This window comes from Crotalus tigris, unplaced genomic scaffold (assembly GCF_016545835.1).
Source record: "Crotalus tigris isolate CLP2741 ecotype Arizona unplaced genomic scaffold, ASM1654583v1 scf7180000022069.34926, whole genome shotgun sequence".
Classification (NCBI taxonomy): domain Eukaryota; kingdom Metazoa; phylum Chordata; class Lepidosauria; order Squamata; family Viperidae; genus Crotalus; species Crotalus tigris.
Window position 1 is genome coordinate 21,404 of NW_024098850.1, and position 13,523 is coordinate 34,926.

Here is a 13,523-nt window from a genome sequence, read left to right on the forward strand (position 1 = left end):
TTCCAATCTGCACATTCCACAATTAGAAGGAGTCCACAATTAGAAGTGTGGCCTTACCAAGGCATTGAAGAGTGGTATTAACACTTCACGTGATCTTGATTCTATCCCTCTGTTAATGCAGCCGAGCCCTGTGTTGGCCTTTTTGGCAGCTGCAGCACATGGCTGGATCATATTTAAGGGATGGTCCACTATCCCTCTCACAGTTACTACTATTGAGCATGGTGCCACCTATGCTGTACTTGTGCACTTGGTTTTTCTTGCCTAAATGTAGAACCTTACTTTTTTCACCATTCAATTTCATTTTGTTAGATAGCGCCCAGTGTTCAAGTCTGTCCAGATCCTCCTGTGTCTTAAGCCTGTCTTCTGGAGTGTTGGCTATTCCTGCCAGCTTGGTGTTGTCTGCAAATTTGATGAGTTCCCCATCTATCCCCTCGTCCAAATCATTGATGAAGATGTTGAAGAGCATTGGGCCCAGGACAGAGCCCTGGGGCACCCCACTACACACTTCCCTCCATGTAGATGAGGTTCCATTGAGGACCACACGCTGAGTACGGCCGGTCAGCCAGCTACAAATCCATCTGGTGGTGGTGCGGTCTACCCCACATTTTTCTATCTTATCAAGTAGTACATGGTGGTCTACTTTGTCTGAAAGCATCATAGCATCAATGCATGGTCCTTCTAAAGAAACACCCTCCCCTTCCCCTTTAATGCCACGCAGAAGATTCAGGAGTTTCAGACCTCAACGGTCTCCAAAAAGAAACAAGGCCAGTCATGCTAGGCAGAATTTATTGGACCTTCTGGCCCATCAGGAGCAGCAAAACCAGATCCAGCTACAGAGAGCATCCGTTGAGCGAAGGGTGCAGAGCAGAGATTGCAGCAGGTGGAGAGTGGAGATGGGAGTGGGGGGTGGGGGGCTTCCTTGCTTCTCCAGAGTTCATCAGCTGCTTCCCTCACTCTGGAGCAAAAGAAGGAACCCTTTTCCCTAGAATTTGCACTGGCAGATGAACGGACGGAGGTCGTCACAGGATACATCGTTCCAGGTCTTATAATCTGGACAGCAAAAGAGAAAGCTTTGCAGTGACTCCCTCAGAGTCCCCGAAGAGTACAGCTAGTCCTTCGATTTACAACGGTTTGCTTAGTGACCGTTCAAAATTACAACAGCACTCAAAAGAGTGACTGATTACCGTTTTTCACACTTACGACCTTTGCAGCTTCCCCAGGGTCAGGTGATCAAAATTCAGATGCTTGGGAACCAACTCCTGTTTGTGACGGTTGCCCAGTGTCCTGGGGGGTCATGTGATTCCCCTCTTCTGTGACCTGCTGACAAGCAAAGTCAACGGGGACGCCAGACTCACTTAACAACCCTGCTACTAACTTAACAACTGCAATTGTGGTAAGAAAGGTCGCAAAATGGGGCAAGACTCACTTAACAAACGTATCACTTAAATTTCGGGGACTATTGTGTTTCAGTGGCTCCTCCCTGATTTGCAGGGGGGGACATGTAGATATCACAGGTGGAGAACCTCATGTCCTAAACAGAGGCACAGAATCAAAATCACATGAGGTATTAGTACTGCTTTATAAAACCATTCTATTCTGTTCTGTTCTGTTCTGTTCATTATTATTCTATTATTAATTCTATTCTATTCTATTCACTATTTTTTATTCTATTCTATTCCATTCCATTCTATTCTACTACTTCATTCTATTCTATTCTATTCTATTCTATTCTATTCTATTCTATTCCATTCTAATGTATATACAGTTTGAGTGTTTGAAGAAATCGTGGTTTTCATTTCTGTTTGTCCCAGAGACGTTTTTTGTTCCCTTCGTTCTAGGATGTTGGACTGTGAGAGCTTAGAATCCAAGGGATCACTAAAGATAATAAGTTGTCAAGTGGTGAGTGTTCCAAGATGGATCAAATGGGTCCTCATTGTTGGAAGCACACCCTCAGCTGCATCCCCACCATCTTGCCATACCTGACACGGTCAAGAGGATGACACAGAATTCAAGGTTCCCTACGGTGTTGGGCTCTCCTGGATGCCAGGACAGATAGTCGATGCAGGATCTGTCTGTCCACTCCCAGTTGCGTTGCTGGAAGGAAAGGGAAGCCACGTTAACCAATGGAGGAAGGGGATCTGGTTCTGCGGGGCCCAGATTGGAGTGGAACATTTCCAAGGGCAGAGCAAATATATCATCTCTTTCTCAATTAATCAGAAGAGAGCTGGAAGGAATGTTAGACCTCAGTCACTTGTCTGAGATGGTATAGGTTCTCCTGCTTGAGCAGGGGGCTGGACTAGAAGACCTCCAAGGTCCCTTCCAATTGTACTCTACTCTACTCTATTCTATTCTATTCTATTCTATTCCATATTTTCTATTCTATTCTATTCTATTCTATTATGTCTTTAGCCTGTTATTAGATTTTTTGTGTGCAAAGAAGATACTTCCTGGCATTTAGGTCTAAAATTCCTTCTGATATAAAGCAATTTATTAGAATAGAATTAGAATAGAATAGAGATGGAAGGGACCTTGGAGGTCTTCTAGTCCAGCCCCCTGCTCAAGCAGGAGATCCTATACCATTTCAGACAAATGGCTGTCCAGTCTCTTCTTAAAAACCTCCAGTGATGGAGCATTCACCGCTTCTGGAGGCAACTTCTGTTCCACTGATCAATTGTCCTTACTGTCAGGAAGTTTCTCTTTAATTCCAGGTTGCTTCTCTCCTTGATGAATTTCCATCCATTGTTTCTTGTCTTCTGCTGCTTTGGAGAATAAATTCATCCCCTCCTCTTTGTGGCAGCCCCTCAAATAGTGAAACACTACTATCCTGTCTACCCTACTCCTTTGGCACTTTAAAAACAGCAGTCAGTTCTTTAAGTGGGCAAGAAAGGTTGGTGAGGGGCAGGAGAGACAGCAGTGGAGCAAATAACATTTTTCAGAGGTTTTGTCCAAGTTGCAATGTATGGCTGTGAAAGTTGGACCACAAGAAAGGCTGAGCACCAACGAATAGGGGCCTTTGAACTCTGGTGCTGGAGAAGACTCCTGCGAGTCCCTTGGATGCAAGGCGTTCAAACCGGTCAGTCCTAGAGGAGATCAACCCCGACTGCTCTTTAGAAGGCCAGATCCTGAAGTTGAAACTCAAGGACTTTGGCCACCGAATGAGAAGGAAGGACTCACTGGAGAAGAGCCTAATGCTGGGAAAGATGGAGGGCAAGAGAAGAAGGGGACAACAGAGAATGAGGTGGATGGATGGAATCACTGAAGCAGGAGGTGTGAGCTTCAATGGACTCCAGAAGATGGTAGAGGATAGGAAGACCTGGAGGAACCTTGTCCTCCAAGGGTCGCGATGGGTCGGACATGACTTTGCAACTAACAACAACAACAATGGAATTGTGAACATTAGCAGCAGAAAAAGACCTACTTTCTTTGGATCATTCAGTCCAATCCAGACATGGTCTTTCTTTGTGATATAGTCAGAGACGTACTCAGCCAAGTCAGCTGACTCTGCCATGCTGTGGAGGGCGGCGAGGTGGCAGCCCGGCTTGTGTTTCCTGCAGAACATCTGGGAGGACAACAGAAAAAGACCCTCGTTCAGCCGAGAAGCAGACTGGTGTGAAAAAGAGCAGAGATCTGACTGGGTGGTCCTAGCCGCCATCTGGACGTTGTTGACCCCCGTGGGTGTCCCTGGCTAGAGTCTGCAGCTTTTGAACAGTTCCTTACATGTGGACCTGTGAATAAATTGTGAATGTATTCATTGGTCAAAATATCAGATCCCCGTCACTTCAGAGGCAAGGGGGGCAAAGATGCCAGCCAGGGTCAGGGGCAACACCTCAGGAAATCTAGAGCCCTGAGGCTCAACCTTCATACTGGCCTTGGAAGGCTCTATCTCCGTGAAAGCCCGTGTTTTTCACAGATACTTGCATTCCAGACGATCCTAAAATCATGATCTTTCTGACTTTTCACACATCTATCCAGGTCTCCCTTGGTGGGTTTTCAGCCCAGCCAGAGGGGACTGCGTGTGTGTGTGTGTGTGTGTGTGTGTGTGTGTGTGTGTGTGTGTGTCTCCAAGGCTCTCCCTAGACGTCTCCCCTGCCTGGGCTGGGAGATTCACAGGCCCACAAGCACGTCTGACCTCGGCGTCCTTCCAGTTCTTTTGTTCCTCAAAGACCTTGTAGCAAAGCCCATTCATGGGGAGCCAATCATGGGGACAACAGCAGCCTTTGGTTCCTGTGTGGGAAGAGAGGAAGCCCAGTGAGAAGAAGGCCAAGAGAAAAGGAGGAGGAAGAGGAAGAGGAGGGGAAGAGGAGGAGAAGGAGGAGGAGAAGGAAGAGGGGGAGGAGGAAGAGGAGGAGGAGGAAGAGGAGGAAGAGGAGGAGGGGGAGAGGAGGAGGAGGAGGAAGAGGGGGAGGAGAAAGAGGAGGAGGAGGAAGAGGAGGAGGAGAAGGAAGAGGAGGGGGAGAGGAAGAGGAGAAAGAGGAGGAGAAGGAGGAGAAAGAGGAGGAGAAGGAAGAGGAGGAGGGGGAGAGGAGGGGGAGAAGGGGGAAGAGGGGGAGGGCAGGGGAGGGGAAGGAGGAGGAGGGGTATGGAAATAGGAGGGGGAGGAGCAAGAGGAGGGGGGAGGGGAGGGGGAGAAGGGAGAGGAGAGGGAGGAGGGGAAGAGGGGAAGGTGGGGAAGAGGAGGAGGAGGGAGAGGGGGAGAAGGGGGAAGAGGGGAGGGGAGGGGAAGGAGGAGGAGGGGTATGGAAAGAGGAGGGGGAGGAGCAAGAGGAGGGGGAGAGGAGGGGGGAGGGGAGAAGGGAGAGGAGGGGGAGGGGGAGGAAGGGAAAGAGGGGAATGGGGGAGGAGGAGGGGGGAGGGGCAAGAGCTGGGTCTGGAGAACATTCTTAACCTGCTGAGTTAGAAACATCTTTCAGGAGAATACATCGCAACTGATCTGATTACAGACACAGCAGCTGCATTTGCAGAATGTCCCAAACCTGGTTACTCTTAGCCTTGATTAATTTCTTTGAAGCCACATGTCTCGTGTGAGCCTCTCCACTCCTCTTGGTGTATCATTCACTGAATGGTGCTAAGCCAGAAAATGGCTCCCTTTAAAAGCCGGACTGTTGATCGGTGCAAAACGTGGGGACCGCGTGGGTCAGTCCAAAAGGGTTTCCACTGCGTCCTGGATGTCCCATAAGTGGTTGAGGGCCTCAGGGGCTGATTATTTGTGAGATTGCCCCCCCTGTCTACCCACCGCCCAGGAGCAGCCCTCCTACAGATGCAGCTGCCAGACGCTCAGCTCTTAGGCCCCTTCTCCTCTGGGTCCCATAGAGAGCAATCCCTAGCAAGAGTCGGGGCCCTCTACTTTTAATTATGCAAGCATGCACGTTTTGCTAAGTATTTAACTTTTAATTGTGTTCCCGATTCTGAATTTCAGTTGCATTAATTTCGCTTTGTTATTGCATTGCTGCGAACAGCCTGGGACCTTGGAGCAGATAGTAAAAGAGGGATCTAAATTGCACAATAAGCCACACAGGAATAAAAGCAACTTTGGCCAGAGAATGCGGCGGGGGAGGGGGTGTCAAATCAGGAAGGGGTTCAGACGCAGAAGACCGGGTCTTTCTGGACAAGAGACAACCTGCTCGAACTCACCACTTAGGGAAAGGGCCACGACCAGCAACCCGAGACTCACGAAGGTGGAAGGCCCCATGGTCTTCCTTTCCTGCAGAGAGGAGCAAAGATGGGTGAATTGGGAGGGGGGATGAGAGCTGTTCAAGGTCCCCATCAGAAAGGGCAACCCCCTATTCAATCTGGAACCGAGCTGAGAGTCCCAAATTTCGTCTTGCAGGTTTGCAGATGGTCAGATGGACCCTGTTTCTCCCTTCTTAATCACGCAATAGCTTTGATGGGGGCGTAGTGGACTGCATTGCTGCATAATGGCTGGGGGGGGGGACAAAACCTCCTGAGAAAGTCTCTCACATGGGTCTTTCTCTCTCAAAGAAGAGGGGGGGTCAACCTACTCTCCAAAGCACCTGAAGGCAGGACAAGAAGATGGAAACTAATCAGGGAGAGAAGCAACCTGGAACTAAGGAGAAACTTCCCGACAGTGAGAACAATCAACCAGTGGAACAGAAGTTGCCTTCAGAAGTTGTGGGGGCTCCATCACTGGAAGTTTTCAAGAAGAGATGGGACAACCATTTGTCTGAAATAGCATAGGGTCTCCTGCTTGAGCAGGGGGTGGACTAGGAGACCTCCAAGGTCCCTCCACTCTGTTGTTCTGTATTCTGCTATTCTCTCCCAGAGATCCCCAACTGATCCCTTGCTCCCTGCCTGAGGACCCTCATGCAGATCTCCTGTGGAACCTGGATGTTGCCTGCAGCCCCCTGGAAGAGGTCCCTTCAGATGGAGAGAGGCGTGCACGAGTGATCTGATGCAAGGACCTCACCTGTCTTGTCCCCCACAGGTGGGAGAGCAGCACTCACCTGTCCTAGGAAGTCTCAGTCCAGCCCTGGGTCCTTGTCTGGAGAAGCCCAATAAAGTACCTTGAGGTGGAGATTGAAGCAGGATGACGTTACACTGTGCAGAAGGAGGACTTGTAGGGGCTGTCCTTGGCCAAGTCTTTCATATCCCCAAACCACAAAACCCACAAATTTGAACATCGGGGCTGCCCTCTTTTCCCATATATGGCTTATACTTTTATAGCAGTTAAAAATACAGAGATACGGGTGCATACTTTGGCCAAAAAACTTTCATAATGCAACTGTCATTTCAGCAGGTTGATACGTTCTACATTGTTAATTTAGTAATATTTCAGCAATATTTGCAAGGCTGTGGTTTGACTTCTTGCTGCACACTTTCTCTCCAAAGGACACTGGGAACTACACAAAGGGAGCCAAGCCTGTTGCCATGTCTTATTGTGAGGCTACCCTCCAGCTAAGTCAAGCTATCCTGCCCATCCACTCCCCTGCAACGTTATTTTATTTGAGGGGTCCCTGGTGCTCTCTGAACTTGGTAGTTTCCTTGCAGATGTTTCATGAGATATGTAGGTAACCTCATCAGTGCTAGAAGGGGTGGAATTTGTGGAGAGGAAGAAAATAGAACGGAACAGAACAGAACAGAACAGAACAGAATAGAATAGAATAGAAAATATGGAATAGAATAGAATAGAATAGAATAGAATAGAATAGAATAGAATAGAATAGAATAGAATAGAATAGAATAGAATAGAAAATATGGAATGGAATTAAATGGAATGGAATAGAATAGAATAGAAAATATGGAATGGAATTAAATGGAATGGAATAGAATAGAATAGAAAATATGGAATGGAATTAAATGGAATAGAATAGAATAGAATAGAATAGAATAGAATAGAATAGAATAGAATAGAATAGAATAGAATAGAATAGAATAGAATAGAAAATATGGAATGGAATTAAATAGAATAGAATAGAATAGAATAGAATAGAATAGAATAGAATAGAATAGAATAGAATAGAATAGAATAGAAAATATGGAATGGAATTAAATGGAATGGAATAGAATAGAATAGAAAATATGGAATGGAATAGAATAGAATAGAATAGAATAGAATAGAATAGAATAGAATAGAATAGAATAGGGAATAGAAGAATAGAATGGAATGGAATGGAATGGAATAGAATAGAATAGAACCTTGGAGGTCTTCTAGTCCAGCCCCCTGCTCAAGCAGGAGGTCCTATACCATCTCAGACAAGTAGCTGTCCAGTCTCTTCTTAAAAACCTCCAGTGATGGAGCGCCCACGATTTCTAAAGGCGAGGAGGAGGAGGAGGAGGAGGAGGACGACGACGACTATGGGGTCCTAAGTGCTCTCTGAGCTTGGTGGTTTCCTTGCAGATGTTTCATGACCCAAACTAAGTTACGTCATCAATGCTAATAAGGAATGGGGCTTGCTTTACATTTCTGGAGAGGGTGGCACTCCCCCAGACAGAGTTGGTGCACAACCTGGAGGTTCTCCTGGACTCACAACTCCAGTGAGCTGGTGGCAGTCACGGCTAGGAGAGCCTTTGCACAGCCTATCGGTTGTGCTCCAGTTTCGGCCCTTCCCTGTGCTCAATCACTTAAGCCCCAAACATCTCATGGCTGGACTGTTGCAAGATGGGGCAACCCTTGAAGAGCATTTGGAAGCCACAGGGGGTGACGGGGGTGTCTGGGGGGAGCTTTTTGGGTCTCTAAGAGTGGCCCATATGTGACATGGAGGTTTCCCAAGCTGCAGGTGTGCTTCCAGGTGCCATTCAGGGTGCTGACTATCACCTTTAAAGCCCTTCATTAGAAGCATAAACCACATAATCAGGCACTGAAAGGTGTGCCTTCACAAGAAGACAATGGCCCTTACTAGTTTAGCTGGGGAGGGAGGGAGGAAGGGAAGGAAGGAAGGATTTAAACATCTTGCATTTCATAAAATGCCCTAGAATTCATTTCTAGAACACCAGCTACAAACTGGTGGTGCCGGGCCGTCGTTCTGGCCAGGCGAAACAGTGAGAATCCCATGTGCAGCAACATCATTCTCTGGCTTTTTGGAGAGGCCAAAATATCTTCCTTTTTTCTTTGGAATCAGAAAGATCAGAGTGTATGTTATAAATCAATCAGTCAATCAATCAATCTGATTAACCTCCGGGGAGTCAGGTTGGAATCTGCTGGACCTCAGCAACACTTTCCTGTCCCCTAAACTGATTTAATTGGGTAGCTGGGATGACCTTTACTCCTTGGGTGACCCTGCAAGGAAGGTGGCAGGAAGGGAAGGAGAAGGATGGAGAGTGCAGTGTTGATGGCCAGCAACTAAGTCATTGATAGTTGCTTCCATGTACTGCTGGACCCTTGTCTCTTAAGTCGCTGATAAGCTGGTGGTAAACCAGCACTCCTGTTGACTGACAAGAGGCACATTTCCCAGGCTTCAATCATTTCCCTGGCTTTTTTTGTCCCTGCTCTACCAACAATCTTAGCAATTGAATTTGAGTCCTTGTTTGTTGCAATGTGAGGCTGCCAATGAGTTTGGGTCTCCTCCACTAACTGGCCAAAGTTTATATTCTCATCAGTACAATCCCATAGATTTGCAATGGGAAATGTTTTTCTTTTGGGTGTCTGGCATTTCCAAACTGCCACCCTCTCTTGATCTATGGGAGTTGTTTCCCTCCCTGTTTACTTGTTTTCTTGCACAGAAAGTAACCCGAGGGTCAGCAAGAATGGGTGTTGGGGGGGGGGGAAGAAAGGCAGGCAGTAACACAACAGGGATGACTGGTCTAGGGAGAGGAGGTGGGAGATTAGGGGTGGGCCACTCTGGGGAGGGGGCCTGGGGTTAGGTGCTAGTGCCCATTTCCGGTCCCTGCATCACTCCGACTGCCTGGTCATCAGAGCTTGGAGACCCCAGATTTCATCTCTGTCTGCTTAAAGTTTGGTGAGTCTGCAATAAAACTCCCTCATCCATGAGCTGAGAGAGCCATCTCCTATGGAAAGAAGGACTTGCTTCCTTGTTCCTTCTCCTCTTCCTCTTCCTTGTTTTCCTTCCAAGGGGAAGAAGACAACCTTTGGCTGGTGGCCCAGGGTGTCAATGCTTTATGGTGCTCTCTCGATCAGTTGTTAACACTGAACTTGCCAACAACCAGCTAAACTGCTGCTCTGGGAATTTTGGAGTTCCCTGTTCAGATCCCTGAGATCCTGTAGAAGTGGCACTTTAGTTGCCTCTATCCGCTCTAGGGAAGGAAGGAAGAAGTGTGGAGACCTTGTGCGGTGGATTGTGGTGGAACGTAGTCCAAAGTCACAACAGGGAGGGTTTCTATTCCAGAGGCAAAGAGAAAGTGGAGCTTGGAATATATGATAGGCAGGAAGAGAGCAAGTCTCTAGCAGTTCACAGAATAAGTCTATACTTACTGGAGATATTTGAGGCTGGCAAGATTCTGTCTGCAGGCAAACAACAATGACAACAACAAATATTCAGAGGCATTTCCATGTGTCGTTCTCGATGACCATCTCAGAATTTACCCATGTAAAAAAAGATCTGTGCATTTTGGGAACGTGGACAGTCAGAGAGAAGCAATGTGTTGGGTCATGGAGCATGGAGCATGGAGAGTAATCCTTGGCTTAAGAGTGGATGGAGGTCTCAGGCCGTCTCTCTGGGCAGATGAAACATTGAGAATTTCATGTGCAGCAACATCTTTCTCTGGCTTCTCGGAGAGGCCAAAACAGTCTCCTTCTTTGTACGAAGTCAGAAAGTTATAAATCAATCAATCAATCTGATTAACCTCCAGGGGAATCATGTTGCGTGCCCTTATTGTGTTCCAAATCTAATGGCCGCAATTAAGCTTCTTCCAGGCTGTTAATCAGGACCAGAAATCCCGAAGCGAAGCAATCTCTCCCTCCCTCTGTCCTCCCCCCTTTCCTTGCCTATAAATGCCTCCCTTCCCCTTGCAGGAGGAAAGCCTGGAGTTGCCTCTGAGCAGACTGGCATTCCCAGGAGGCCGAGGGACAGGTGAGTGGGCTCTCCCACCTGTGGGCACCTGACAGGTGAGGCCCCTGTGCTAGATCTCTCCTGCCCGCCTGTCTCTCCACCTGAGGGGACCTCCCTCAGGGGGCTGCAGGCGATGTCTGGGTAGCAGCAGGGGATCTGCAGGAGGGTCCCCCAGGCAGGGAGCGAAGGATCGATTGGGGATCTCTGGGGGGGGGGAAGAGACCTATGGGAAAATCTCTCTCCGGGAAGACCCCCCACCAGCCATTACACAGCAGTGCAGGATCTGCCCTGACCCCCCAAGGAAGCGGTTGCGTGGCCAAGGAAGAGGAAACGGGGTCCAGCTTGGCAAAGGCAAAACTGTGAAACAAACTCTGGGACTCTCTGCTTGATGCTGGGATGGATGTGGGGTCCCCTCCCTGAGGTGGCTTCCCCATGCGTCCCTTCTCCCCTCTCGGCTCCTCTCTGCAGGGAAGGAAGGAAGACCATGGGGCGACTCGCCTTTCTGAGCTTCGGCTTGCTGGTCGTGGGCGTCTCCCTAAGAGGTGAGTCCCAGCTGGGGTCTCCCCTGTTTGGAAAGAGCATGTCTCTCGCATCTGGAAGCTTTTAAGGAGAGACGGGACAGCCCTTTGTCTGAAATAGTATAGGGTTTCCTGCCTGAGCAGGGGGTTGGACTCGATGACCTCCAAGGTCCCTTCCAACTCTATTATTATTATTATTATTATTATTATTATTATTATTATTATTGATCATCGCACAGTCAGCCAGATGTTCAGACTGGATTTGGCCTTTTGTCTACCTATCGAGTCCTTACCCAGGACCTGGGATAGGCAGATGTGGATGTTTCATGGTATTACAGATATCGTCGCAGGATGGAAGCAGTTCCTAGTAAGGCCGCCTTTTGCAATTGACTAATAGGGAATTTGTCAATGCCAATGGTGTTCAAGTGGTGCTCCAGTTGTTTTGGGATTGCACCCAAGGCGCCTATGACTATTGGTACTACCCTTGCTTGCTTTTGCCACAGTCTTTCTATTTCTATTTGTAGGTCTTTGTATTTTGTTATCTTCTCCAGTTCTTTCTCGTCTATTCTGCTGTCTCCAGGCACTGCCACGTCCACTATCCAGACTTTTTTTGTCTTTCTTATTGACAATTGTTAAGTCTGGGGTGTTATGTTGCAGGTGCTTATTATTGTTGTTGTTGTTGTTGTTGTTGTTGTTGTTGTTGTTGTTGTTATATTATTATTATTATTATTATTATTATTATTATTATTATTATTATTATTATTATTATTATCTGAACCCCTTCCTGATTACACGCAAACACACACGCACACACACACACACACACACACACACACACACACACAGTGTCCTCTTGCTGATGTTGCTTTTATTCCCATTTGGCTTATACTGCAATAAGATTCCACAATCTGTCTCTGCTCCAAGACCCAGGGCTGTTTGCAACAAGGCAAAAACAAAGGACAATTAATAACATTGAAATGCAGGTTCAATTAAAAGTTAGAACCTTGGCCAAAAAAAGAAGCTAAAGATGTTCTGCAGACCCAGCTGTCTCCTCCTCCTCCTCCTCCTCCTGCTCTTCTCATTGGGTTTCCTCTCTTCCCACACAGGAGCCAAAGGCTGGTGTCCCCGTGATTGGCTTCACAGGAAAGTGTTTTGCTACAAGCTGTTCAATATGTTGAAGACCTGGAACGATGCAGAGGTGAGAAGTGCTTGTGTGCCTGTGAATCTCCCAGCCCAGGCAGGCGCAAAGTCTAGGGAGAGCCTTGCAGAGCCTCCCCCCCCCCCGAGTCCCCTCTGGCTAGGCTGCGGTGGAGAACTCCCGGCTGTGTGGAGGGAAAGGTAGTAAAGACCATGGTTTTAGGACAGTCTGAAATGCGAGTATTCCCTAGACTATACACCGGTGTGGGCTTTCGTGGCCCGTATCTGTTGGGCAGCGCTGAGCTTCAGGGTTGGGGGACCATCTTGCAGACCACAGACTTCCTGATGTCTCACTGGGAACATGGGTGGCATCTTCAAGTCAACTTGACTCTGAAGTGATGGGCAGCTCAGATGTTAAGCAAGTGTAGTGTAACCCCCTCAGAGGCCGCCAAGGCCCAGAGCCTGCTAGCTCTCCCCCCTTCAGTCATGCTCAGCAGCCACGCTCTCAAGGCGTTGATAGCGTGTCCTTGTTAGCGGGAACTCACACGGAGCGAAGGGGTGGCAGGTTCGCGTCGTCAAGGGGTTTACAGGAACAAAGATGACCAACCCCTAGCCACGGCAGTCAGGTGTCTGAGCTTCCCTCTCTCCGGCCAGGCTCCCACAAGGCCTTTCGGCCAGCCCCGCTCCACAAGGAATCAGGAACTGCCCAAGAGCTTCAGACACCAACAAAGACACCTACAGCCAAGTCAATTTGGTGGCTAGTAGTCAGATTCCTGCCTCTTCACCTGCTCCCTCCTTCCCTCAATCACTCCCTCACTTTCTCTCTCACTCACTCACTCACACACACACACACACACACACACACACACACACACACACGTTTCTTCTCTGCCGAAGAAGTGACTTCCTCTGTTGTCGCTCCCTCCCAGATATTCTGCAGGAAACACAAACCTGGTTGCCACCTCGCCTCCATCCATAGCACTGAAGAGTTAATTGACGTGGCCGAGTACGTCTCCGACTATAGAGAAAAGAAAGAGAATGTCTGGATCGGACTGAATGACCCTCAGAAAGTAGGTCCCTGTCTATTATGACGAAGGTGCATCATTTCATTTTTCCTCTCTCTACGGGGCTACTTGAAGGATCCTCAACGGGGTGTTAGGGGTCTCTGCTGAAAGGATCCCTTGCCTTGGATGAAACCATAGAGAAATGTTTCCTACTCTGGATCTCTCTCTCTTCTCTCTTCTCTCTTCTCTCTCTCTCTCTTCTCTCTTCCTCTCTCTCTCTTCTCTCTCTCTCTCTCCCTCTCTCTCTCTCTTCTCTCTCTCTCCCTCTCTCTCCCTCTCTCTCTCTCTCTCTCTCCTCTCTCTCTCTTCTCTCTCTCTCTCTCCGTCTCTCTCTCTCTTCT

The 13,523-nt window shown here is 48.2% G+C and overlaps 2 protein-coding genes across 4 annotated transcripts; one reads left to right on the plus strand and one right to left on the minus strand.

Annotated features, from left to right (window-relative positions):
* Positions 1-895: 895 nt before the first annotated feature.
* LOC120296970 (C-type lectin mannose-binding isoform-like) lies at positions 896-10,276 on the minus strand. 2 transcript variants are annotated; one of them, XM_039319052.1, is made up of 6 exons: positions 9,887-10,276; positions 5,632-5,701; positions 4,130-4,224; positions 3,419-3,559; positions 1,980-2,094; positions 896-1,050 (listed from the first exon to the last, which is right to left on the minus strand). In XM_039319052.1, the coding sequence occupies exons 2-6, from the start codon at positions 5,687-5,689 to the stop codon at positions 983-985; spliced, it is 477 nt and encodes a 158-aa protein (XP_039174986.1). In that variant the 5' UTR covers positions 5,690-5,701; positions 9,887-10,276; the 3' UTR covers positions 896-982. The 2 variants fall into 2 exon arrangements, with proteins under 2 accessions (XP_039174986.1, XP_039174987.1); XM_039319053.1 differs by lacking the exon at positions 9,887-10,276 and adding an exon at positions 6,462-6,474.
* A 125-nt stretch (positions 10,277-10,401) lies between these two features.
* Positions 10,402-13,314, plus strand: LOC120296971 (C-type lectin lectoxin-Thr1-like). Of its 2 annotated transcripts, none has more exons than XM_039319054.1 (4): positions 10,402-10,484; positions 10,932-11,005; positions 12,088-12,179; positions 13,048-13,224. In XM_039319054.1, the coding sequence occupies exons 2-4, from the start codon at positions 10,948-10,950 to the stop codon at positions 13,207-13,209; spliced, it is 312 nt and encodes a 103-aa protein (XP_039174988.1). In that variant the 5' UTR covers positions 10,402-10,484; positions 10,932-10,947; the 3' UTR covers positions 13,210-13,224. The 2 variants fall into 2 exon arrangements, with proteins under 2 accessions (XP_039174988.1, XP_039174989.1); XM_039319055.1 differs by having other exon boundaries at positions 10,468-10,519; positions 13,048-13,314.
* The last annotated feature ends 209 nt before the right edge of the window (positions 13,315-13,523 follow it).

Bases quoted from the DNA above. Each gene is read 5' to 3' on its own strand.
- LOC120296971 (XM_039319054.1), top strand. From the start codon at position 10,948: ATGGGGCGACTCGCCTTTCTGAGCTTCGGCTTGCTGGTCGTGGGCGTC. The intron at 11,006-12,087 runs GTGAGTCCCAGC...CTTCCCACACAG, and splicing joins CGTGGGCGTCTCCCTAAGAG to GAGCCAAAGGCTGGTGTCCC. The intron at 12,180-13,047 runs GTGAGAAGTGCT...GCTCCCTCCCAG, and splicing joins AGACCTGGAACGATGCAGAG to ATATTCTGCAGGAAACACAA.
- LOC120296970 (XM_039319052.1), bottom strand. From the start codon at position 5,689: ATGGGGCCTTCCACCTTCGTGAGTCTCGGGTTGCTGGTCGTGGCCCTT. The intron at 4,225-5,631 runs GTGAGTTCGAGC...CTTCCCACACAG, and splicing joins CGTGGCCCTTTCCCTAAGTG to GAACCAAAGGCTGCTGTTGT. The intron at 1,051-1,979 runs GTATGGCAAGAT...TTTGCTGTCCAG, and splicing joins CATCCTCTTGACCGTGTCAG to ATTATAAGACCTGGAACGAT.